At 40.5% G+C, this 27,994-nt stretch overlaps 2 protein-coding genes across 4 annotated transcripts in view; one reads left to right on the top strand and one right to left on the bottom strand.

Moving 5' to 3' along the window:
* Positions 1–14: 14 nt before the first annotated feature.
* LOC122967799 (excitatory amino acid transporter 2-like) lies at positions 15–27,980 on the bottom strand. 3 transcript variants are annotated; one of them, XM_044332617.1, is made up of 11 exons: positions 27,797–27,980; positions 17,257–17,415; positions 16,404–16,556; positions 14,741–14,994; positions 11,135–11,240; positions 10,865–10,991; positions 7,444–7,677; positions 6,477–6,671; positions 2,985–3,119; positions 2,375–2,813; positions 15–1,393 (listed from the first exon to the last, which is right to left on the bottom strand). In XM_044332617.1, the coding sequence occupies exons 2-11, from the start codon at positions 17,408–17,410 to the stop codon at positions 1,211–1,213; spliced, it is 1,980 nt and encodes a 659-aa protein (XP_044188552.1). In that variant the 5' UTR covers positions 17,411–17,415; positions 27,797–27,980; the 3' UTR covers positions 15–1,210. The 3 variants fall into 3 exon arrangements, with proteins under 3 accessions (XP_044188552.1, XP_044188550.1, XP_044188553.1); XM_044332615.1 differs by lacking the exon at positions 27,797–27,980 and adding an exon at positions 23,210–23,900; XM_044332618.1 differs by lacking the exons at positions 2,375–2,813; positions 27,797–27,980 and adding an exon at positions 23,210–23,900 and having other exon boundaries at positions 1,238–1,393.
* LOC122967801 overlaps positions 17,345–27,994 on the top strand; it is a 30,575-nt gene continuing 19,925 nt past the window's right edge. The window contains exons 1-2 of the mRNA XM_044332621.1: positions 17,345–17,417; positions 24,858–24,863. The gene's annotated coding sequence lies outside the window, so the exon portion shown is untranslated. The remainder of the gene's footprint in view (positions 17,418–24,857; positions 24,864–27,994) is intronic.

Below are 27,994 nucleotides of genomic sequence, written 5' to 3'. Positions count from 1 at the left end.
TGTATATTTCTTTGATTTACACAAACCTGTTGGTCTTCTTGAGGTCTTTTTTTTTTTTTTTTTTTAAATTTTCAGGGGAAAAGAGGAAATAAAGTAGCAACATATAACTCACAATTGTGCGTTAAAAGGCCGGTAAGAACACCAACGTAATTTTCTCGTGAAGAGCAGACTCACAATTCTCTGGTATCAGGCAAATTTAAGGAGATTCAGGCGTAAGGGAGACTTTTTAAGTTTGGTTATAAAATGATAAATGAGTGGATTGGAGGAGGATTATGGGGCAAAACAACTCATTTAGAGTAAAGTTCTGTTAGCTTTTGCATCAAAGCACAGAGCAAAAGTCAGACCTGGTTTTAAAGGCCTTTCTAAATGTTACAGTATGTTGCCATCGCAACATTTTAATATCTACGTACAGTAAGCTAAACGCAAGCTTATCAATCACTTATTGAACAGTCATATCATGTCATAATACATCTAAGAATTATCAATTCAAATTTTCTATATTTTTCTTATTGTGAAAAAATCTCATGTGCAGATTTACTAAATTTTACAAGTTCCTCCACCATAAAGATTACAGTCACGGTAGTTTGTTTAGAAACAGCTGCAAAGACTAAAAACAGCAATCAGCATTTTCAGTCGCAGGAGAGTAGTTCCTTGTAAGGCAGACGCCACTGAGCATGTGCGGGAACGTGGTTCTGTCTACGGAGCTTTGCTAGCTTGTTGTGCTACATACCACAACCTGTTGACTTTGTACCACATTGTACATTGTAAAGAACATGTGTCGTCTACCTTACACAGAACTACTCTCCAGAGACTGAAAACGTGATCGCTGTTATCAGTCTTTGGAGCCATTTTTAAAAAAACTAACGTGACTGTAATCTTTGTGGTGGAGGAACATGTCACCCAGTGCGTTGGTATGGCTCATTGACGTGTTTTTAATAGTTTTTTGGGAAATAATAGAGGTCTACGAGGAATAAGATCAGGCTTTGGATAAACATAAATCTTGTATTCATTGTTGGTTTGGCTCTGTATATGAGATTTGTTGACAATAAGAAAAATATAGAAAAACGCCAGCCTTATCCTTTAAGCCAGAAATCCACTGTGGACCTCCACTGGAATCTTTCTAAACAGTGGAGTGATGGTCTAAAGTGGAGAAAGCTGTCGTAAAACTGAAACAAATTGACGGTGAAAGCTTTTTCGTGGTAAAATCCAATCACGGCAGGTCGCTCGGTGGGATGGTGTGCCTCCGATCGTAAGCAGTGTCATCGCTCTCCTCTCCGTCGCTTACTTCACCCAGAACCCTCTCTCTTTCCTCCTCCTCTTCCGTTTCACTCTCTCGCCTCAGCCGCTCCCGTTCCCGGTCTCTCTCTCTGTAGCAGCGAGGCAGTGTGGAAATCTGAGAACGCAAAGAGACCCAAATTAGATCAGATGGGGCCATGTAGCCTGTCAAACAATAGGAATACATGCTAAATCTCTGGACATAAAGAGCTAAATCATCCATGTTCCCCTGGTAGCTAGCATGCTAACACCATGCTAGCATAATATGCTGAGAGAGAGTCTCCAAACATGAGTTGACTGTACTATTAATATTATTTAAAGCAGACTGATGTCTTGTTAAAGGGTTATATCGCACTTTATGTGATTTCCTGTCATTTTTATACTGTTGTGATGTTGGATGTCTATGTTAAACATGGTCAAAGGTCCAAAACTGGAGGTCCTCTCATTCAAATGAATGGGAGGACTGTGTTTTTTCAGGTTTGTTGTTTCTTGTGTTTGCTTGTGTCCATTATATATTTTGCCATTTTATCCCAGATTTGCAGATTTAGTCACACATTTGAGATTAGCTTTAAGAGCTGCTACAAGGTCTTTGTGTGTCTATTTAAAGCTTTATTTTTTCAATGGCCGTATCAATGTCAGTATGTTGAGTCAGAGGCTGCTTCTTTCAAAGGATGTTTGCAAAGGTGTGTCCTCCAGAGGAGTGACACTGGCAGGTGAACAACCAGATTTAGAGGATCCTTTGGAAGTGGGACAGCCTTGGTGACCGGTCATGATGTATTTGGTGTTGAAATGTGGACTTAGAAAGAGGTAGCACTTGAAATGGGCCACAGATCGTATGCCAAAGAGTTAGCATGATGTCTACTATTACTCAACAAATCTTATATTAGCACAAGGAATACCAGAATGACTTGAGGATACATGGATGTTTTAGATATCTCATTACTTACAGATACAGATACCTACAGATAAGTTGACCATCAAGCAAATCTCCAAAAACACGGTGTATTACTTCAAAGCATATTTAAAATAGTGTTATATCAGAGATGACTTATAGTACAAACTTTATGGTGCAACAGGAAGAAACAGTGGTGATTGATACCTGGTTATCATGGCTGGGCAGGGCGCAGTAGCCCGGCTCCGTCCTGCGGAGGAGGCGTGGTGAATGAGTACGGAAAGGTCGGGGGGAGTGGGAACAAACGGAGCGCGGAGAGGGAGAACGGATGGAACGTGGTGAAGGAGATCGGACAGAGCGGGCCGGTGAGTAAGTGGCGGAGTGGGACTGGGAGAGAACGTGGCTGTGGTGGTTTTGTTTGGGTGGGCGAGGGGAACGAGGCGGCAGCTCGGGCGGTTTGAGAGGGTCGATCAGGTCCATCTCTGTGAGGATCGGGGGCGGAGGGATGAAATCGAGCTCCTCCTCCGTTGGGAGAATTTGCATTTCTGCCGCGTCGATTTCGGCGAGCTCCGCCTTCGACAAGTGGTCCACGATCCCGGCGCCGAATGAGTCTCCAACCACATTGATGGAGGTACGCATTCTGTCACTGAGTGGACAAACAGTTTGAGTGAAATAAAGCCACCAAGAGCTGAATAACACCAATATGTTCACAACCCCCGTCAACTCTCACAAACGTTACTGTTTAAACTCTTTCAATAGCAGAGCATTGATTCCTTATTTCTCGCTATTCACCCCGCTCATCAGACACCTGACTCACAGCAGCCAGTCGACAGCGATGAGCAGACTGATGTCCTGGGTGGGCAGGCCGACAGCCGTCAGGATCAGCAGCATGGTCACCAGTCCAGCGCTGGGAATACTGGCAGCTCCCACGCTGGCAAGAGTGGCGGTCATACTGCGAGGAAAACAACACACACACGTATTCACAATGAAGCAATGACCTTGGAAAAACTGAGATCTTTACACTGTCTAACATCTTTCATTAAATGTTGCACTTGAACACACCATAAATACAGCAGAATGTAGAGCTGCAATGATAATAATAATCGTTTTAGTCATTTTTTTAAGGAAAAATGCCAAACATTTGCTGGTTGCAGCTTCTAAAATGTGAAGATTTTAAACTTTAATGTGTCATACATCATAGAAAACTGAATGTTTTTGGGCTCTGGACTGTTAATCAGACAAAACAAGGCTAATCTTGGGTTTTAAGACATTATAACAAGCGTTTTTCAATGTTTTTGGACATTCATAGATAGAATGATTGATCAATTAATGGAGAAAATACTCAGGAAAGTAGTTGGTACTGAAAATAATCTTTAGTTTCAGCCCTGGCAGAAAGCAGACATTGCTGCTTGCTTGAGAAGATACTAATGGCCAGTAATGTTAATTTGTAATCCAAATAAGAAAACAAAGAAACAAGCTAGTAAAACATTTTCACCCCATTTTAAATGTGTTTAAAACGTCTCATTATAGATTATAAATTGAGAAAATGGCTGATAAAAACGTGTAAACTGGCCCTATAAAGGTTGACTTTTTCTCTGCACTGCTGCTGTTGTCAGCTTGTGGCTTTAGCATGTGGAGGAAAAGAAAAGAAAAGGCAAGAGGTGAAAAATGAAGCGAAACCACACCTAATGGTGGAAATCAGTGATTCACGGCGACCAGCTGCTTTCGCTGCTGATTCAACATGCTTAGTCAGACGAATGGTTCCCAATTAACCCAATTACTTTTGTTTAAGAGGCCTAAAAGGCATCAGATACCACTTGGCTTCAGCATTAAAAGGGTGAGAACAACATGTTAGGATAACTACGGGGTTTCACTTACAGATTTATCGTTCTAGGAGATATTCCACCCGTCTCCAATTCTGCCTCTAATTCACACACACACACACACACACACACACACACACACTGATGGGCAGGGAGCTCTCATGCAAAGCTCTGGCCTGACCATTGGGAGAACTTAAGGGTCCAACTTCTTGCTCAAGCACATTTCCAGCTGGAGAGTGAACCACCAACCTTGTGATACAGCATGAGCAGCTCTACCTGCTGAGCCACAGCTGCCATCAATAAATAAAATACTCCCACATGAGCGATGGTGACCCAATAAAAAACAGAAAATCCTACTCTGTGCCAACTTTCATTACATTGGTAACCCTGTTTAACAAACAGATTTATACAAGGTTAGAAATAGAGTCTTTCTTCTTGTAGCTACTTAAGCTATTTTTCATTTGTTTTCCTTTTTTAATGTGTATATATGCATTTTTTTATTCATTGTTTATTATATAATTATTGTAAGAATGCTGAAAGTATGAATGCTGAATGCAGAAGCAGGTTTATAGTCCAACGCCTGGTATTTATGTGTTAATTTGGCCACACATGCGACTTAAAATGTCGTACAAGGGAAGGGAAAAATGTTCTTTCGTCCACAACAAAACAGAATCTCTGATTTTCTGGTCTTTTATGTTTTCTTTCTTACAACTTTAATGCTCAAAAGAATGTTGCTCGTCATGACATGTTTGCAATTAGAGAGATTATCAGTTCACGTTGGTCCCAGATGTGACTGCAGGCCAGTCAGGACGTTCTAAACCTTGATATTTACCGCGTGATGCTGTTCATCTGATCTAAGATCTCCTCCTGCGTTACATCTCAATCATTTCTGACAAGCTGCAGCCTTAATTATCACCCCGCTGTGACTGGGAGCTGAAGTGGGGGAATTCAAGAGATTTTACACAACACATGTGGATCTTATTTTAAGAACAATATCGCCACAGATGGTACGTACAGCACATACAGTACTTTGACAATTCAATTTTTGGGAATTTGGTGGTAAGTCTTTGATGAGAAGACAAAGAATAAACAACTTCAAAGTGCTGAGCATCATTTATAACCCTGCAGCGACTACAAAAAGATTCCTGATCAAAGTAAACTGGTTCCAGTCGGACTTAAATGTTTTGCTGAAACCTCAAAAATGGGGAGCGAATATGTCATTACTTCTTTATTCCACTTAAGCAAAGTTTTAGGCTGCTATTCGTCTCCATACGTTACAATAAACATTACAATAAACTGCCTCAGATAAGTCACAAAAATGTATTTTGAATTCATGTTTGCACTGTTGGTTAAAGATCCCCTCTAGTGATGTATTAAGACATAAAATACTCTGCTTTGAGTAATAATTTGTGCCTGATGTGGTTAAAAAGTTTCTCTCCTCATAGAAAAACCCAGAATCTATGAGTATGCAAATATTGTTTATTTCAGTTTAACTGCTGGACACAAGATGTTTCTTTCTTCAATGAAAAGTCCTCGTAGGATCCAAGTTTCCACATCACACTTATGTAAGTTGCATACCGGTCCGTGATTGGCTCCAAACTAGCTGCGATGTCATAAATCCTGCTCGTCGCTACATTTGTTGAACTCAGATTTAAGATGAGCTCAGAGAAACTCATCCTGCTGCATGGTGATGCTCAGACATCACAGTGAAGTAACATTAAGACAAAAACACATTTTTGAGTGAAAGGCGTCGTTAAAATTATGTATAAATACTGATATATTCCACATGATCAAAAAAAAAAAAATTCTTGCATAGCAAAAGCTAACCGAGCAGTACGCCGGATTGATACGAATGGCAGCAAATTACATGTCTTGTTGCCAAAAATAATAATAATAATAATAATAATAGAAAAAATTTGCACTGCACTTGTGTTGATAATGTTGTAGAATGGCTGATAAAGGGTCGGGTTAGTGGTGCATTTTATGCCCAAAATAAAGGTCAAACACTTGGATGTTATAACACATTTTCAGCCTTTTCTCTATCTCACCTCCTCTGCAGAAGCTCAGCTTTTCACTGACGCTGATTTAGCTGTAACAGTAAGAGGAACGCTGAACGCGCAGATTAGAGTAGATAGGTGGGTGATGACATCACGCTCTGATGACATACTTTAGTTCAAAATCTGCATCTTGTTGTTGCTTGACATGAGGTAAGATAGACTGACAGACCACACAAAAAGCCTATAATTGCCTTAAAGTTAGATGTTCATGATCCAGATTTTTTCCCTAGAATTTCACTTTCATGAAAACATGTGGTATAAAGTGTTGCAGCGTGTACTTTTCATTTTATTTGTTTCATGATCCTCGTTCTCTCGCCACTGCAACCAATTAAAGTCACTGCTCTCAGGACAATAAATTCCAGATTAATAGCACCAGTTAAATATAAAACAATGTGTGTGTGTTTGTGTGTGTGTGTGTGTGTGCTTTACCTGACAGTGACAATCTGTCCGCCGTCCAGGCTGATGCCGTTCATCTGGGCGATAAAGATGGCCGCCACGGCTTCGTACAGGGCCGTGCCGTCCATGTTAATGGTGGCACCTATAGGAAGCACGAAGCGAGTCACGCGTTTATCGAGCTTCAGATTCTCCTCCAAACAGCGGAAGGTGACCGGCAACGTCCCTGCGCTGAGAACGTTAAAAAAAAAAAAAGTTTTTAAGAAGATGCACAAAGAACAGGAGAAACGGGTTTGTTGAAGGATATAAAATAGGTAGACAGGTGGTGAAAGACAACAGAGCAGAGGTGAGGAGGGAAGTGAGGGTGGAGGGGGTGTGTGGGGGGGTAAAGTTGAGTTAAAGTTAAAAAAAAAAAAAAAAGAAATTTGAGTCGACTGACAGCCTCCTCCTAACAGCTGGTGTAGGCCACTGTTGCAATCCTCCAACACGTGAATTAGAGGAATTTGATTCCGCGGCCCTGCTAAGCTCGGGTCATAATATAATTAGAGAAAACGTTGATAGGATTATCCATATTCACTAAAATCGCAGTAATGTGCCAAAATAACAGTTGGTTTCGGCGGCAAAGCGAAGCAGAGCCAGGCAGGATACAGCCAGGCCAGTTTGGCTGGTGACGACTAATCCGAAGGCTTAGACATTTACAACACAGGATCTGTCTGACAGGGACTTGTCTATGATAGCCTGCGCTCACACACACACATATGGCTCTGCTGTCCTGATTTGTCAGTTCAGTTGCGTAAATACTGAATTTTACTTTTAGCCCTTTCAGATTTAACCCAAATAGCTGAAAGCGAGTGGCATGCTACGCCAATCATTCAGAGTAACTACAAGCAGCTGCTCGAGGAAAAAGATGTTGTAAAAAAAGCATGTGACACACATGTGTTAACACATGTGCACAAACGCAGACACACACACACACACACACACTTCCTGCAGGCTGCCCTACCTGCTAGCAGTACCCAGAGCTGTGATCCAAGCCTGGAAGATACCGGAGTAGAAAGCGAAGGGGCTTTTTCTGGTGATACCGAAGAATATAGCGGGTAGGATCAAACCGCCGTGAATCACCAGGCCCACTATGACGGTCACCATATACATGCCCAGCTGCCTGGCAACCACCTCCAGGTCTCCGATGGCGGCGATCTTCCCCGCAATCAGAGAGGCAATGCCAACGGGAGAGTACCTGGGCACAGAGTTAGAGAGACACATCAGGGCTAAAATGAACAGAATTACATTTATTTTGGTTTACCATTCATTAATCTCCATTACCTTTATCATTCCTTATGTCTTTTATAGGCTGATTTATATATGTATACATTTATTTATTATATATATCAGGATTTTCAGTTTTAAAATAATTTCTTGTACGTACACTTTGAAATTGCTGATGTGATGTATTTATTGTGGTCTATAAATAAACTTGTGTTGTGTTTTTTAAGAAAAACACATTATGTATTTCAACACTAATCTCATGTGACCAGACATCTTCTTAAACTCACAAAGAAAATCTCAGAGGGAATCTTGGATAGCAAGATCTAAAAATAAACAACTAAATTCTCTCTTTTCTAAACGATATTTGTTCTTGAAATCTGAAAAGTTAAGGACGGCTGTTTGCTTTCCCTTCCATGTTGTTATTTCCTCTTCCAAGAATGACATGTTTTCACTGCTGCTGCTTAACTTGTTGCAGAATTCTCATGTTTTTTTAATCTTAGATGTCAAAAAGCAGCATCCTCACTATTTGTATAAAAGTTGGATTGAGAGATGAAGACACCAAGGCTGCAACTAATGATTATTTTCATTATGAATTCATCAGTTGATTAGTTTCTCGATAAATCGGTTAAGTGTTTGGTCCATAAAATGGTCCCTCAAATGTTTTACAGTCGGCAACCCAAAGATATTCAGTTTACTGTCACAGAAGACTAAAGAAAACAGAAAATATTCACATTTGAGAAGCTGGAACCAGAAAATTTGGGCCTTTTTTCTTAAAAAATGAGTCAAAATGTCTAAAATTCAGGCTGGCAAAGACGACCTATAGTTACATTTACGTCACATCTAGCGGCCGTAGAAATGGACTCTGGTGTTTCCAAAGGATTTCCAAAACAATTATGAATCACTGTTGAAAAATAATTATGTTTTATGGTGTGACAACACTGTGAATAAGGTCTGGTTGGGTTTAGACACAAACACTACTTGGTTAGGGTTTGGTAAAGATCATGGTTTGGGTTAAAATGATCATTTGAAACATAGTTTGTACTATACTAAAGTTACGCAACCTTCGTCATCATGACAACAGTAAACACCATAACGTCACGATTTTTTAAAAAAAATGTCCCAACTCACGGTTGGAAACGTGCAGCAAAGTCCACCATCTATCTAGCCAACCACCCAACCCGCCTCCTCCTAACAAGACAAAATCATCTTATCAAGTCACTTTATATCGACGTCATCTGAACTGCGTCACTTCTCCGAGTCATAATTACTACGGTCGGTGTCGCCAACTATTTCCAGTGGGAAGTAGCTAAAGCCTGCAGGAAAAGTTGCTAGATGACATCACGTGCTAATTTGCATATTTATGACATCATGATGTAATTACATACATACAAGTTAAAGAAAATTGAGTTAAATTAAACTAAACTGACTGTAAGAAGCTAAGCAGCTCCGCAATGTGCATCTAAATCTACTTCTAGTATAAAAAAAACTGTTTTATGGCTGTTACATCATCTCTAACTGTAGTATCATCAATAGAGAGATGATCATGCACTGGGATAAATTCACTATTGTTAACTCTGTCTATTTTTACAAATCAAAATCAAACAATGAGGATCAATGATTGGTCCAAACATTCACAGCTGATTCACGACTCTGTCTGGCTGATGATTGGTCCATTGAACACGCTGCTGCTCTGTCCCACATCAGCTCTCATTCACTGACAAATACTGGTGACTCCCTTCAAAGAGAGGAGTTAAGGTCTGTCAAAAAAGTCACAAGATATGTCGTTAGCCATCGCTAAAGGGGTCTGAGAAGTCGCTAAGTTGGCAACACTGACTACAGCCACTAGATGGCGTAAACCGTAGATTGTTTATGCCGGTCTGAATTTTAAACCTATACTGTTTTTATTCATGTGAGGACGTGCTGACTAATCCATTAATCGACTAATAATTGCAGCTCTACCTGACACATCAGTGCATTCATCAGTTAAAGTCTATAACTGTTAGTTTAAAAAATTATTTCATTCGTGTTGGTGTCGAATGTCAAGCCGACACGTTCTCAGATCTCTGGTTTCCGCCTTTGGAGTGCAGTTGTTCCATTTCATGAATTCAAACCGCTGTTAGAGACACACACAGTATGAATTAAAGCGGTGTTCTGCCTTTAGGCCCTTCCTGGTCCGAGTCAAAGCAGGTCCCGTCACGACAGCGGCCAGGTCAGCTGTGTGCTGCACCCCGAGGCTCGCAATTCATCGGCAGTTGTTTGGTGTAGTAGTGTATAAGATTTGACGGATGTGTTCCCTGTATGATACGTGTTTTTGTATACACTGGACTTTGTGTTTGGCTGGCTCCGTAGGCCCACGAGTAATCTGTTTATACAGTGTGAGTGATACGAACAAGGACACAATTCCTTTGGTGTCCAGCTGCACATGTAAATGGCCTAGGAGAGCTGCAAGACAAGCATCCTGCTGTTTGTCTTCCAACCGCCTACCATGCCCCCACCCCCCCCCCCCACCCCCCACCCCTTCCCTTCTGAGTGCCACTACTCTCTCTTTCTCGGCGGGTCCTGTGAAGCCTCAAGGCGTGCACTGCTCTCTGAAGGCATGCTCTCACACGCATCTTTCCACGTCCTGCTGCTGTCCCTCCCTCCCGCCCTCCTTGCATCTGCTTTCTGCTCTGCTGCCAAGTGGCTCCTCTACCGTCAGTGGATCCATTACATTTTGGAGATCTTCCACCCCGGCTCCCATGGGAGACCACAACATTGTTCCGGGCCCCGGCTCCTGCTACTCCCCAGCATACCACAGACTCCAGCATGTCCCAGGGAAACCCTCTCTCTCTCTCTCTCTCTCTCTCTCTCTCTCTCTCTCTCTTTCCATCTGTCCATGTCCTTCACTAACACACTTTCTCCCTCTTCCTCTTCCTCTCTCTCCCTTTCAGTCTATCGCCGCTTGTTCCCACAATATGTCTCATGTATACAATCTTCGCCTTATCCATCACTGTCAGTAACCTCTGTGTGTGGTATCTCCAGAATGTCAAAGCAATGCAGCCGTTGGCCCACATGAGCAAAAACAGAGACACATGTTGTCAGTGCTCGTACACTCGTGGATAGATACGCGCACACAAATACGCACACGGGGGGGGGGGGGGGGAGGACAAGACACTCACCACATGATCATAGAGACCATCGTCATGATAATCTCGTTAAGGATATTGAAGAAGTCGCACATGACTTTTCCCCGTTCGCCCATCCTGCCCATGCAGATTCCAAAGGTGATGAAGAAGCCAATCAAGCCTTGAGGAAGACACAAACAGCGAATTAGCGGGTCATTGAGTTTCTCAAAGTTCTCAAAACATCAGGAAAATTAGAATTTAATGCAAGAAAACTCTCTGACCCCCCGGCACACACGAAACATATCATCTCTGTCGTCAACTCACCAAGAACGTTCATGCCCCATTTGTATTCCAGTTTCTTTCTGTTCACTAAGATGGGCTCGGTTTGGTTCGGTGCTGCGACCGGCACCTTTTTCAGCACCGTTTGAACCTGAAGGGACAGAATGACATTCAGTTGATCAGGAGATTGTGGTGGAGACAGATGTCCCCCAACGATCAGTTACGCCAGTAACTACAACATGTTAGTAACTGTACAAAGACAATATTTACGTCAGTAAGAGACGGTTCCCAGAGGAATTTGGAAGGGGGATGATCAGTAATGTCACATTTTGATTTTCTGTGTGCAATGATTGAAGGCCGCTAGACTGTGTGTATTGTGAGAAATGGTACAATTGATACATGTTAGAGAAGTTTGAGACATCTTTTTTTTTTTTAGATGAATCTTGTTTGGATTGTCACCAAAGTGTCAAGGTCAAGCAAGGTGGAGTTTAGGAAATAAGCTCCGCATTAGGAGGGGTAATGAGAGGTATATAATTTAATGTTTTTTGATTTTGCATTAGGCTCTTTATGCAGAGTAAACCTATTCACATTGAACTCTACCAGCTTCAAGTGTATTTCTTTGAGTCTTTCTCTTATAAGTTTTGAGTTTAACGCTAAATTGTGGATGATCTGAAGATTTCACCACAAGATCAGACTGTGCTGCCTCACTGAACCCTGATTTAACAACCCGTATTGCCTCACGCAAGAACCACTCGTATGAACAGATTTGTTTTTAAGAGGCAAGTGATTTAAGAAAATTTGTGGCATTCATCAATTTTCTTGTACTTAGAATTTTTTCTCTTTCGGTTCAGACGTGTCATACGAGTCATGAACAGATGGTCTCTGCCTTTCTTCACAAGGGGAGAAACACTTGTCTGACTAATTATAATGTTTAATCTGAATGAATTTGGAGTTTAAATATGATACCAAAATCAACTAAAATAGAATATATATCTAAAACAAACTTAATGCAAAATGTTTGTTATATCATCATCATGGCTGCCAATTTAACTGAGAGTTTTTTTTTTTTGTTTTTATTGCCATATTTTGGAGCAGGAGTATCATCTTCTGTGGCAGCTGACAGTGTAACATCACCTACTGTAGGCTATAATATTCTCTCATCTAATATCTCTGTGACTGTCACATGACTGCCTCTCATATTAGAGATGAAATGCTTCGCTTTAGTATTCCCTCACATGATGTTGGCAGCTGGATTAATATTTTCTGATTGTTTCGGGTCCTCTGGTACTGGCGCTCCTAAATTTGTCATGCTTTTGTCTACTGATTTCTGAAAGCAGAATGAAAATCTTGTTTTTATTCTTTGGGAACATTTTTATGAATGAAACTTGCCCACAAACAGAGTGGAACATGCAGTCTTATATGAGAATTTGCGATCAAATTACATGAACGCGCACCGACTTATGACCAGGTGACATTCATCAGGCTGAAACTTTATGGCAATTTCATGCAGTTAAGAGAGTTTATTGAATTTGACTTGGAACATTTGTACATGCAAACCTAACAGAAATAAAGTCAGAGAGTTTTAGGATAAAAATGCAAAAATGTTCTTGCTTGAGGCCCATTGTGTGTGTGTGTGTGTGCAAACAAAAGCTTGGCAGCAGGATGATATACTCAGATCTGTGTTTAAACAAAAGTTAAAAAAAAAACAGACGGCAAGAGATTATCCAATAAAGACAAACAAGGGAAAGAAAAAGGGGAGACAAAAAGGTTGAAAGGGGAAGGACGATTCCTCCCTGCAAAAGCAATTATGCCTTTTATGACTTCAATGAATCCCTGATGAGTACAAACAAAAGAAGCAGTAAAACAGAGATGCAGAGAGAAAAAAGAAACATGTGAAGAAAGGTATAAAGAGAGAGAGAGAGAGAGAAAAAAAAAACTGAGAGTACGGCAGCGGGAAGAAGTGAGAGTCTATAAGCTCATGGTCAGCAGTGCACCCAGAAGCCTCGCTGTGGTAAATGAGGATGTAGCATTACAGATGTAAAGAGATTAGCAGTAGCAGAAGGGCTGACCCTCACCCTATCCAACACACACAACTACTTCTAATCATTCAGACACACACGCATGACAGAAAGAAGAGGAGGGAGGGGGAAAAAAAAAAAAAAAACAGGATTTGGACAGAAGAAGGCAACTGTCGCATCATGATTGAGACTTGGATTATCGTTTTAAAATGATCAGCTTGGATAAACAGTAGTTGTCCCGTTCTTTCTGTCCGCCACTAGTCAACTGAACATTACTGTAACTGCGTTTTCAGACCGAAAACTACAATCAAATTTTATGGTAATAATTCAAAGACAAGACATGTAGATTATTTCTAAAACCTCACTTTGCAGCATTATTATTATTCCTTATGTAATTATCAGTCTAAAAGGGTTTCAACCAATGATTATTTTTGTTATTTACCCAATTAATGTGGTTCAATTAATTAACTGTTAATGACACATTCTCATCTCAATTTACCTGAGCCAAATTATGTCTTAAAATTGCTCCTTTTGTCAAGACAAAGACAGAATGAAGTAAAGAATCAAGAAAAAAACAAGCAAATGTTTGTTAAATTTACTTGATAAATGACAATTAGTCAGCTGACTGATCATTACATTGCTTCAGCAGTACACTTAATATATAAAAAGTGTCTCCAGGTTTGCTGCTTGTATTTATATTACGATTAAAACCTCATCTTTAACTGAGTAAATATACTTTGAAGGTTACACTTCCAGGGCTGTCTATGCACAGGAGGCAGCCGTGACCTTTTGGTCCTTTTGTAGCCAAAACCCTCTGAGTCAAATCATGTCTTTCACTTATTGCTGTTGACACATGTAGAAAACATTATGTGTGAAGTTCAGAGGACGACTAGATCCTCTGGAGAATCACCTGTCATTAAAAACTCTCTAAAGTTCCTCCTGTTCCTCAGTAATACCTTGTACAGACGTGCTAATGACCTCAACTTTGGCCTTTTCAGGAGAGCGTAAAGGAGGTTTTCACATTTTATGCAACTTTAAAAATCTCTAAATCTCTAAATTTTATAATAATTGCTTCATCAGCACATGGAGGTTACTCAGCTGTCTTGGAATTGTAGATGCTCAGATTTCCATTTCCTGGCCATTTTAAAGACCTCTTGTCCATGTCTGCTTAAAAGCCGAGCTTCAAAGTTCATTCTTGACCTTGGAAACACGATCTTGTGATATGATCAAAAGCTCCAGAACAGCTACTAAACCGACCTTGTGGTGAGGTTGTTTTGTCAACTGCTGAATAAACCTTCAAGATTAACTGGATAATAAACCTTCTGAAACAGCATTTAGCCTAATTCAACACCAAAACTCACCATTGAAAGCCTTTCTAATGAACTGTTTTTTCAATTTAGATTGGTTAGTATCACCTTAAGGTTGAATGATGCAGGTTTCATTATAAGATATTCAATCTTGCAAGAACCTAGAGCATGCTGGAGGTGGAAAGCAATAACTAATGTATCCTTTTTGACCCTTATTCCACATCTGTTACATTTGTATTCGGATGTATACGACCCTGTAGCGTGCACAAATGAGGAGTGAAAGTAATATAGCAGCTCCACAGATGTGGTGCGGATTCTGAGGGTACCTGTTGGAAGCAGGCCTGCACCAGGTTCTCAGGGAAGAGGTTTCTGATCAGGTCGAGGAAGGCGTCCAGACTGCTGACCTCCTGGTTCTTCTGGACTGTTGTCGCCCCGCCTCCTCTCAGTTTGGGGTTCCCCGGATGAATCCCCAACACGAGGATGACCCCGAGGATAGCAGCGATTACAGTGGTGGACATGTAGTACACCATGGCTCTGCTACCCATCCTGCCACTGGAGCGGGCATCTAAACCAGCCAGCCCTGAAAGAGACGGACAGCTATTAGTGTTTGCACTCAAATAAAAAATACCTGTATATGTCCAAACAGCAATTAAAGGTGGCAGTATTTTGGGTTTATCTCAACATGCATCCAAAAAAGTGAAGTAAAGTGTCAGCTTCAGTTACACATGTTCCCAGGTTCAGAGATATGCATGGTGGACTAGCCCATTTGTACATATGTTCTGTGGTGGAAAGTTTCAGTGACTGTTCATCATACTCTGGAAGTAAATTATGGGTAGAACATTAAAGGATACGGCTGCTGATTTTCTGTTTTTCCAATTGTAAACAAATCCCATGTGCAGAGCCAAGCCCACAATGAATTGATCTACTTAAAAGTATTGTGTGCGTATCCAAAGTCTGATTCAGTGAGCCACACTGCTGCACTGGGTGACATATTCCTTCATTATGAAGAAGATTGATCATGTTAGGTTGATTAAATGGCTCCAAAGACTAATAACAGCAAGAGTAGTTCCATATGAGTCAGACGCTACTGCGCTTGTGTGGGAATGTGGTTTTATTTACAGAGCTTTGCAGCTTTGCAGTGGCGTCTGCCTCACAAGGGACTACTCACCGGAGACCGAAAATTTGATTGCTGTTATTGTTCTTTGGAGCCGTTTCTAAATAAACTAATGAGACCGTAATCTTGGGGGCAAAGGAACATGTCAGCAGCGGTGTGGCTCATTTTTAATAGTTTTTGGACGACGACGGAGGTCTACAGCAGAGAGGAAAAAGATATATCAAGCTTTGGATACACACACAAAATACTTGTAAGTAGATTAATTCATTGTTGGTTTGACAATTGCTACCTTATCCTTTAAATGCTTGTAAGTTTTTGTTTTCCCAATAAACTGGTATATTTTCGTTAGCCAGGCAATGTACTGTGAATACAATATCTTGGGCTAAAATATACTTGTTAACTTACGTACAATTTTGATATTAAAATGCTGATAATTAGCATGTAACATCTACCATTTCAGTTAGATGCCATATTGAGTTACAGTTAAAAGATGTTCAGCATGTTTAATATACTTATTGTGTGTCATCATTAAGGATGAAATATTAGCATTACTCTCAAAATACAGCTGAGGTTGACAGTAAAGCGGTCATTAGTTTTAGATGTATCTTGTCATTAATCACAGAGTTGGAAAAGTGGATAATTTGATCTGTTAAGGTGATAAATAAAAAGTTTGAGGATCCCCAATGTCATTAGGGTACATTCTCTGGGGGACTATGAATGTCTTTCCCAAGTTACAATCCAATACATACAATATTTGTGGAGATATTTTACTCTAAAAAACCCTAACCCTAAACCCTAACCCTAACCCAATACAATATCTGTACACCCACACTGGTCTGTGCTCACATTGCTCGTGCATGTGTGAACTGCCACACCTGTGATAAGGCTGGAAATGATTAGAGGTAGGATGAGCATCTTCAGCATCCTCATGAGGATTTCTCCAGGGAAGGAAACCATAGTGAGGGCGCTGCCGTCTGTCACCCTCATGTACCGCAGCACCATCCCAAACACCGCTCCCATAACAACGCCTGAAAGGAGAGGAGGGGAAAGGACTTTTTTTATTCTCTGTATTTTTGGGAGACAGAAACCGTTGATTGCAGAGTCTTGAAGTCTACAAACAAGGATTAACACTATGTACTTGTTGTAAAAACAATACCAAAATACCAGCATGAAATACCAGAAATATCTAAAACCATATCTTGACAGACCACAAATTTATAGTTTATTGCTGAACTCGCTGGCCGACTTCTCTTCTTCGCCAAAATAGTGTTGATTTACATCTGACGTGTAAGAGACCTCTGACTAATGAGAACCCTCTACTGTAATGTAAACAGGTTTAAATCAAGGTTTAAATCTCGGTGACAAATGACCAACAAAAATAACTCACTTCTTGACTTCGTTAGGCTTTTTTGGACAAAGAACACAGCTATGCAGAAACATACCAAAGTGTTTACAGAGGCAGACTTAAACACAACAACAAGATTAAGATGTATCTTGGGAAAATGATCAGAGTCTGTACATTTATGGTCGTGTGTGTTTATATTTGCTGCAGCACAAATTGCTGTTTCTTTGAACAATAAAATTGACCTCAAATTGAAAAATTCTACTCATTCAGTAAAAATGTGGGGATTTGGGATGTTAAATTATGTTAATCAAAGGCAGCTTATTTTGTCAAATGTTTCTTGAAGTCAACCAGGACATAGCCTGAGCTTCCCAGTCCATGCATACCCATGACAGTGAGTCCCAGCAGCAGGCTGTGGGTGTTGCGGCTGCAGTGACCCGCATCTTTATACGCTTGTTCTGTGTTGTCATCTCGCTGGTTTTCTTCTTTCTCCTTCTCCTTGTTTGTGTTGGACTGGTTGGCTGTTGGCTGGTTTGTCATCCTGCCTGTGGAGACAATGGGATGTACAGTACTCAGTGTTGTTTAATGATACACGCTTGGCTCTTTAACTGATTTCTCAAACATGAGGAGTCTGCATTGTTTATCTTAACACAGCATTCTTCTCTCGTGGCCTCTGATGATTCACATTGTTGCCACTCAGGCTGACTGACTCTGTTCTTAAATGGGGATTATAGATAACCAGGGGCACCTACCACTCACACAACAAGAATGTCCTTTGAACATTTGGTTTAGGTTCCTAAAGGAAGTAAAGAAGCATGACTGCAGGGAACCCAAACACAGCAGGCGATGGCTAAACAGGACATGAAGAAACAACTCAAGAGATGCAATCTTTGCACATCCTCTAAATGGAAAAGACAGAAACTGCCAGAATCTAAATACAACACAATATGGAGTTGCTGATAAAGGAAGTGATATAGAGTCAACCAGGAGCCATGTGGCCCCAGGCTGCCTGACCATCTGTGACTGAGGTCTAATGATTACGGGCCTGGAGAGCTTTATGGGAAGTTGCTTTTTGGCTCCATAATGGAAAAGTACAGGAAAAAACATTAGTAAGAGTCTACAGCCATGTTTAGGAACAGCATGTTTTCAGCTTAATGCTAAAAATGACAATGCTAACATGCTTATGCTATGTAAGCATAATGTTTTACCATGTTCACCATCTTAATTTTGCGTGTTAGCATGCTAACATTTGCTAATCAGCCCTAAACAAAGTACAGATGAGGCTGATGGGAATGTCATTTGTTTTGCAAGTATTTGGTCATAGACCCATGTATTGGACCAGTTAAAATTTTGACCTGATGATGGATGCGAGATGAAAAGTTAAGGAATCATCAAGTTATTTACAATTCATCCTGAAGAGGACATGAGTTTGTGTACCAAAATTCATGGCAATCTATCCAATGGTTGTTAGGATATTTCACTCCAACCCACAAATATCTGTACAAAGTGCCAATCCAACTTGTAGTTGTTGAGATATTTCACTGGATAAGTGAGAAGTTTGACCTGCTGGTGGTGCTAGAGGAAAAGTCAGTGGATAAACAAAGATTTATCCTTTGAGCACTGTGGATAACTGTACACAATTTCATGGCAATCCATCAAATAGTTGTTGAGATATTTCAGTCTTGACCAAAGTGGCGGAACGACCAGTTGACATTGCCATCCAAAGAGCCATGGGCGAGACTAAAAAGGATTATCTAGTAATGCTGAATCTATGATGTTTGTCAAAATGCAATTCAGCAGCATGAAAAATCAGAAAGAATGCAAGTAAATGTGGAAATATAATATAAGGGTGTATATAACATTAAGAGTTAAAAACTCATTGCAGTCCACACCCATCAAAGTGGAGGGTAGAGCATATCAGCTCTACTAGTGGGCAAACAAAATTCCAAGAAAAACACCTGTCAGCTCTAAATAATTATTAACTCAAAGTCTATTTTAGCTCATGTACAGCACACACAACACAGCATTGTTCTGGAAGCAATCCAATTCCCCTCCAAGGGCAACTCATCACCTTGAACATGGAGAAAGAGTAACGAATAAGAATGTGTCTGCTGTCCAATAACATTACACGTTTCTACTCAACAGAGAAACCTACCACCACTATCTCTAAACATTAATCGTATATAAACACATCTGGAGAGCAGCGCAGCAGTGCCAAATCCTTGTCAGAGGTATAAATGCCACATTTACAAACAGTCTGACTCAGTGAGACAATTGCAATCAGAGATGATTATAATCCATCAGCGGAGTGGATGGCATTTTCTCCAGAGGTAGAGATACAGGCGCACATATTCACCAACGGACAAGGAGGAGCGCAAAAAGTGTTACCTACAGTTTGTCCGACCTCACGCTTTCACCTCCACTCTCTCATCTTCTGCACCGTGTCTCTGCTAGTCTCAAACATCCCTGCAACGGTCGCCACTGCTGGCACAAAGTCGGATTGCCAGTGTGATCTGAAATGGTATATTTTGGGGGGTGGAGAATGTCCTGCCAAGTTTCAATTGCAGAGATGTAATCCTCAGTGAACTGTGTACTGAGGAGAGGAGGGGGAGGGGGTTCCACTGTTATAGTCTTCACAAATCCTCTTTCCAATCCTTTCTTAGCATGGACAATGTTTGTCAGTAGAACACAAAATTTCAGTTATATACCAATGTAATTGGGTGGTGGAAAGAGGGAAATCATCCTCCCAGCCATATTCTTGAACAGTGAACTCATGGACATGGTACGTTTCGGGGATTGTCATTTTTAAAATCACTAGAAGGATTAGACTATTTCTCGGTATGTTGTTAAGGTCCTGTATCCTTGTTGGCTAGATGAAATCCTGTCAAACCCTGGGGGATAAATTCAAAAATGAGAGGCGATCAAGCAAGGATCAAGTCTGTTTTGCTTAATTTGTAATATAATTGATATACTGGAGATGCTGGTTACTCCGTTGTGACATGTTCTTTAGAGTAGACGAGGAAAGGTCATGAACTTTACAAAATACTTAAAGCAATTTAAACTCCTGCTACATGCATTAGTGAATAATGCAGTGGGAATAAAGATGCTTGTCTTCCTCTCTGACAGTGAGAGCTGGATATTAAACCTTTGTTTCCAGAGCAGATCAGATGGAGGCCCTGAAATAATGAAGCAACAGCATGTGTCCTGTGTGGAAGGCGGCGCTGAGGAGTATAAGCTGCAAGGACATACTCAAGGACCTGAGGCTGTGCTGCAAATCTGTCTTCCTTCCCCAACAGACAGATTATTTTCCTGCTCCAGGAAATGTCAGAGCTGCCTCAAGACGAAACGTAGCTGGCCTCTAGGAACCAGCTCTCACTGGGAGGAAACAGATTTGCAATATTGTCAGGTTGAATTTGATTCCTAGGTTTCTAATACCATATTTCTTGCCTGAAAAGTACTCAATTTATAGGGGCACAAGAAACAGATGCTGCTCAGAGAGGAATGACTGGCAGTAGACACGCCCGTTACATCATATTACGGCTTAGCATCCCTAATAAAACACAGCCATTCAAGTCAGCGAGTTCAGAATGATAAGGCAGCTTACAGTAAATCCTGGATTTCGTAGCAACATGACACAGGTATTACTACTCTGCCAGGTAAGCTGCGGTCCAGGAGGTTTTCCCTTTGAAAGGAAGCCTAGTCTTTTGAGAGAGCTTTGGCACCACATGTTAGTGATGAGAGCTGAAGCACAAATGTGAAGGTAGACCAAGGTAGTAGTCTACTTCAAAGTAGAGCAAAAAAAACAAAGGCGTAACCCCTGCTGTTACGACTACGGTCAAGCCAGCCGCCACTTCAGAAATCACAGTCAAGCCAGCCGCCACGTTATTTCCTCCTGTGCGTACACGTGTGTTATTACAGTAATGAGGTTTCTCTAACTGGAAGAACTGAAAAATGTGTCGACAAAACGTGGTTTGCCGTCGCTTTAAAAAAACCCAACACTATCATTCTAAACAACATATGAATTTCACAGTCTCTGAATTTCCAGAATAGTTCATTGTGGAATTTCAGAATGAAAGCCTTTAAAATATGTTACAAACTAAAACAAGATGTTCTACTCAGTAAATCAGGAAAACTGTCTGTTTCCAATCTCTAATTCCACTTCTGACACATTCTAGAGGACATCAGGTAGCTGCATGAAAACTTCGAGAGCGATTCACTGTGGAATTTCAGAATGATAGATGGGCTGCATTTATGTGGCACCTTTGTAGTCTTATCGACCACCAACATTCACCCATTCACACACACATTCATACACTGATGGCAAAGGCTGCCATGCAAGGTGCCAAGCTGCTCATCGGGAGCAATACAGCGCTTCCTGTCCAAAATGCCCCACAATGTTTCTATGTTCACCCATTCATACACACACTCACACACCAATGGCGCAGCCACTGGGAGCAATTTGGGGTTCAGTATTTTGCCCAAGGACACTTCAACATGCGGACTGGAGGAGCCGGGGATCTAACCACCGAGCTTCTGATTGGTGAACATCTCGCTTAACCTCCTGAGCTACAACCACACAAAAATTCCCAGAATAACTCCTTGTGGACTTTCAGAATAAAGGCACTTGTTGTACTCATGTTGTACTCTACACATCCTAGAGGACCTCAGGTGCAGCTTCCTGCTCTCTCTACAATGTGTCAGAATTGGAATTAGTGATTGGAAATAGATGATTTCCTTTTAATAATGTTCTGAGTAGAACATCTTGTTTTATTGTATAATATATTTGGGCTTTATTGTGAAATTCCACCGTCAAACATTCTGCAGGTTTTCGAGCAGCTACCTGGGGCCGGTCCTTGACAAGGGGTCCTTGACAGGGTTCCAGGGGGTCCCAAGCAAAAAGGGGAACAATTTATTTTCATCCAATTCCATCCATAAGTAACACAATGACAGAATGTATGGTCCCCTTTACACCTTGAATTAAAATACATTTTGGGTGATCGGATTTCAATCGGGTGCTTGACCACATGAAAGTACAGGTGTAAATGCACCCAAGATGCATTGAGGATGGATTGTGATCTGATCAGCCAAGAGGTGGTCAGGAACACATTGTGACCACATTGAACACAACTGTAAATGCTATTGCGTTGTCAATACACATACAACAATTACGCGGGTGGAAATACGTAATTGCGTGCGAATGTTCTGAACCAGCAAGGTCGCAGCCATTAACCAGTTAGCAGGGTAAGCTTCTAGCAAAAAAACAAGAAAACTATGGATATTCAAGACATTTGAGACAAAGTGTTGGCTTCTTAACCTGCTGTGAAAAGCAAACAAAAGTCCATACAATAGCGCAGCTTCATGGTTGGCTACCATCCTTTTTTTTGTCGTTTTTTGGACCCATGCAAATGAGAGGATGATGTGACAGGCTGTTCGGTTGTTTGAGCTGGAAAGAACAATTGGATCTCAATGTAGACACTGGAGGCATATTAATACCAGGTGTAAATGTAATCAGCTTAAATCGTATCTAGATGAAATCTGGATACAATACGCATTTTAATGCAAGGTATACAAGGACTATATAGCTATTTTGGTCAAGGGTTTCATACACCTTCTGTAATAAAACATCTAAAAGCAAAAATCTTATAAAATGGGGGTCCGTGGTCTAATTTGTGTCAGTTTAGGGATCCTTGACATGAAAAAGTTTGAGAACCACTGTTCTAAAATGTGTCAGAAGTGTAATTAATGATTGGAAACAGACAATTTTCTTTTAATAGTATTCTGAGTAGAACACCTTGTGTTTTAGTGCATAATATTTATGAAGTTTATGAAGTTCCACAGTGAAAGGTTCTGGAAGTTTTTGAGCAGCTATCTGGTGTCCTCTAGATGCTTTCTGAAGTGGAATCAGTGATTGGAAACAGACATTTTTTTCATTTCACTTTCTGAGTCAAACTCCAATATTATGAGTCAACTGTAAAGTAAATGAAAGCAACAGCAAACCGCATTTTGTTCACGGATTATTCAGTTCTTCCAAGTGGAAAACTACATTACCGGAATAACGCAAGTGGAAATAATGTGGCCGCTGGCATAAGGAAGTAACGTGGCGGCTGGCTTGACCACAGTCTTTTACGGTAGTGATGATGCTGGTGTTAACATGCCCTCATGGGCCAAATACAGCTGCAAGATGGAAAGTCTCCCACAGTCACTTTCAAGTAATGGCAACTGGATAAACAGCAGCGTCCTCAATGTAAATACTCCTGGAATCCATCAGATGTGTAATGATGACCTATGTATCGCATGACAACCACCACAATCAGTCTCAACATGCAGTCATGTACTTACGACACATCTTCTTAATCGTCATGGTTTCCAGGACGACAGGCCGCGATGACAGAATGAGTTAATCTCCCAGAAGAAGAGCAGGCTTGATTACTATAAATGAGCCCAAGCTGTTATAGAGAAAGGTGCACGGAGCAGGAAAACAACAAACCACCTCTGTGCTTAGTCCAACTGTCACAGACTCAGCGTAAACCCCCTTCCTCATATATACACTCACAATCTTCCACATTAACGATCCAACCAGGTCTCCAACCAATCGCTGATGTTGATTCAAGAGATCAAACAGATGCACGTTGGCTGTACATACAGATATAACTGCCCCCTCCCTTCCAATCTGTCTGCCTGCCTCTGATCTTAACTAAGACATTACAGTAGCTTTCAACAGCTGATGGAAATCGACACAGGAATCTGAATGCGGTTTGACTGTAGTTATGTATTTATTTAGCCTTTATAGCCACTAGAATTAGATAGAGATGAATATACATTTAGCTTGAATAAATATTAATGTATGTGTCAAGAATATTTTACACATTTAAGACAGTTAAACCATTGTTAAAGAACAAACAATCAGTGGAACTTTTACATCCAAAAGGGTTTCGTATCATGATGGTAGGTGCTGCAACTAACGACTGATCTGTCAATTATTTTCTCGATTTGTCGATTAATCGTTTAGAGAATGAATTTTTTTAAAAATAGTGAAAAAATGCTATTCACAGTTTCTCAGAGGCCACAGTGATGTTTTCAAATTTCTTGTTTTGTCTGACTAACAGTCTAAAATGTTAAGATATTAAATTCACTGTCATATATGAAAACGAAAACAGCAAATCTTCACATGTGAGAAGCTGAAACCATCAAATATTTGGCATTTTTTCTTGAAAAATGACTGAAACGATTGATCGATTATCAAAATAGTTGCCAATTAATTTTCTGACGATCGACTAACCTCTTGATCGACTATTCTTTGTAGCTCTACATGATGACAAACAATTATGAACCAATAAAATCATGTTTTGCTGTTACTATCTTATCAACACAGAGTGGTTTCCCATTAAATGCTGTCAGTGGAACATCAAGATGACCAGAAAAAGTGTCTTTGCTACTTTACTGTTATCTTTAGATTAATACTAAACTGCTCTTTGACATGATGAAATACATTCTGTCTAAATCTACACATACGAGGATTTTATACATTTTTAATATACTGTTTAAGAGGCATTCGTATATGTGTGTGTTTATAGCTGTGTGCGGGTGTCTGTGTATCTCAGAGGATTATTTCCAATGGTTGATTGTTTGGTGTGAGCTTTGCAAAGGGATCGAGATATAATCCCCCCCCCCCGCTCCCCCCCCCCCCACCCCTCCATCCTCCCCTCGTTCAGCTGAGGGAGATGATGATGATGGTCACAACACACTCCTTACATATAATCAAAGCTGGTATCTAACGCACATGTAGGCAATGACTGAATCAATATGAACATTTAATTGTATGATTATCTTGGCCAGAACTGTATCAGCTGCCTTAATAAGAAACACAAGCACTGACAGACGCTGACTTTACTATTGAATTTTAATTAGAGAAATGTGCAAATAGAATTCTTTATTTTGTTTTCAAGCTGTCACTAAACTCACCACATCATTCAATTATTTTTTCCAGCTGGGAGTATCGTTTTTAAACTATTTAATTTTGTCATTTGCCAGGTTTAATGTGCTTACATCTTCAAAACATGGTTAAAATTAGTAGACAAATCTGAGAACACAATTACTCTTTCTACCTTCTGACATGATAAATGTACATTTATATAAATGCTGCTGCGTCCGGTCCAGTGTGTGGTGTTCAAGATCCATTGTTCTAATTTGGTAAAAAATTAAGCTGAGTTCCAAATTCATATATTATTGTATTTCCTCTCACTGTATTTTTTTTTATTAGTGCAGTAATGCAGAAAAAGTTTAGTTCTCAAGTTATTTAAAACTTTTGTCAGACAAAATTGTTGAAAGCTACAACTAAACACATAATGTCGGAAGGTCTCTGCTTCTGTTTGCTGACGTTATGGTGATAATACAGAAGTAGCAACAACAAGATAAACTGCTTTCTTCATAATTAAGATATACACGATATATGAGGAACGGTCCCGTCCTTTTATATATATCGCCCAACACCCTAATAAGCTTCTCTCTTTGCACGCATGTTTTTTAGATATCCATTAATGCATAGAAACAGCATGGAGCAGAACACACACACACACACACACACACACACACATACATGCTTCTCAAGCAGAGTGGTACCTAATTCCTACAACATATGCACAACTGCCATCAAACACGTGTCTGGTGCATAGCTTTACCAGATCGTTACAGCAGGAGGGTTAAACGGTCTGTATTAACCCTCTCAGTGGAGGTCAGTGTCAATCTGGACTGCACTCCAGTACATCAGTGTTTGGTGTATGACCACACACGGGTCAGTACACGTCCTCAGTTGGCATGTTTTAACACCTTGCTGTGTGTGTATTTGCAGCTCGACTTTTAACTACAACCGAAAAAAGAGATCGTACTGTACGACGCTGCTTTTAGCTTCACGATACTTGTTGTGAAACACTTTGTTTAAGGATTCATTTTACAGTTTTTATGATTAAGTTTTAAGAGCATCAAGGCCAAACTCCAGATTACATTTAGTTTCATTAACCAGTTAAATTACTGGTGGTGGAACATAACAAATAACATTTATTGATTTAAGAATTGCACTTAATTTCACAGCTTTACACACCAGTCACTTTTCACATTCAAGATTCAATTTCTCTGCCCGGGACCAATGGTGCTACATTTAAGATACTGTTTAAGTAGTGCAAACAGCTTTCACGAGTAAGATGATGTATTTATTACTACTTTTATTTACAGGTACTATCTATCTATCTATCTATCTATCTATCTATGATACTTTAGGTACAATTTGCAACTAATATGTCTGCACTTTTACTTAAGGAAAATTTTGCATGTCGGACTTTTACTTGTAAAGGAGTTTTATTAACTGTGGCATTGCTACTTTTACTTAAGTAAACTATTTTAACACTTTTTCACTACAAACTTAATGGACGTAATGGATGAAAGGTTGGTTATCTGTTCAATTAATCTGTTCAGTTTTTTTTTTTAAATGAATCTTTAGGTCTATAAAATGTGTGAAAACAATGCAAAATACCCATCAAAACTTCACAGAGGTTAATGTGACATCTTCAGTCCAACCAACACTCCAGAACCCAAAATATATTTAATTTACAGTCATATAAATCAGATAATAGATTGACGACTTCAACAACAAATCATTTATCAGTTTGGGATTCATTTTATGTTGATCAACTGATCAATTAATCAACTAAACGTTCAGCATTGAATAGACGTCTGGACAGAGATGGAGAAGAAGACAAAGTCAGAAACCTTCAGGGAAAGAGAACGTGTGTGTGTGTGTGTGTGTGTGTGTGTGTGTGTGTGTGTGAGAGAGAGAGAGAGAGAGAGAGAGAGAGAGAGAGAGAGAGAGAACAATTGTCAGTATTTGAGATTGGGTGGACATGAAGTGTGAGTGAGAGAAAACACTTGGGCCTTTGTGTGTGTGATAAATAGGTTTTGCATGTGTCTGTGTGATTTAGACTGCATCTGTGTTTGTGTGTGTGTGTGTGTGTGTGTGTGTGTGTGTGGTCTAGGTATTCCTCATGTTGTGGGGACTCACCTCCCTTATGGGGACAAAAAGCAAGTTCCCTTCACGTAAATCATTAATTTTAGGGTGAAGACTTAAGTTGAGGTAAGTTTAGGATTATGTTAAGGTTAAGATAAGTCTCCAGGAAATGAATGTAAGTCAATGAAATGTCCTCTGAAGTGATGGTTTCACAACTGTGTGTGCGTGTGTATGTGTGTGTGTGTGTGTCTCTCGGACGATAATCTGAGTGTATTAATCTGTTGTTTGAACTCCTTAAGCACAGACTGTCTATCACATCTGCTCTCTTCACCCTTGCAAAGCTCTGCTATTTATAAAACTCCCTCTTTCTCCTCTCACTTCCCTCCTTTCTCCCCTTTTTTCCTTTTTGATCTGCCGCCTCACTTTCTCTATGGCTCCTCGCTCCAGCGGGGCTGAATTTCTCACAGCTCATTCCCTCCGTACAGTAAATCCATCTTCTCATTTGGCTGACAGACGTCTTGGAAACTCTTTACTCCAGACTCAAATCTCCCTGATCCTCTTCTCGCTGACAGCAGACAGTATGCAAAAAAACAATGCTGATAACTGAGCAGATATTAGAGGTCCCACATGGTCAAACACCGGATTTAAAAAGTTAAACTCACCGCTGTAGCTAACTTTGCATTAACGTAACGCCAAAGAGAAAATGACACACAAGCAAAACATCACTGGAGCACTTATAATTCATCTTTGACCTAAAGAGAAATAAACACACATACATCATTAACGGAGCCATCCTGAGATGCCACAGAAATTCAAATAACCCTGTCAGAGGTGACAAACGGTCCGAACCCGCTGCCATGTGTCAACAGTGGATGAATGGGAGCATGCTGAGGGGGGAAAAATGACAACAAGGAGGGGACCGGGCTTACCTGCTGTGTGTCGCTGTCTCCCATCCGACAAGAGCGAGGCATCGGGAGAGAGACGCGGTGAGAGAGAGAGAGAGAGAGAGAGAGAGGAGGGATGTGGAGATGAAGAGAGGAGAGGGGACGGGAGGCAAAGTCACAGTCTTTTGCGTCATCTGAGAAAATTTGCAGATTAATACAACAGCTTGGTGCTCCGCATGCACA

Source organism: Thunnus albacares, chromosome 17 (assembly GCF_914725855.1).
Source record: "Thunnus albacares chromosome 17, fThuAlb1.1, whole genome shotgun sequence".
Lineage (NCBI taxonomy): Eukaryota > Metazoa > Chordata > Actinopteri > Scombriformes > Scombridae > Thunnus > Thunnus albacares.
The sequence above is the reverse complement of the archived record's forward strand: the minus strand, read 5'-3'. Positions and strand labels throughout refer to the sequence as shown.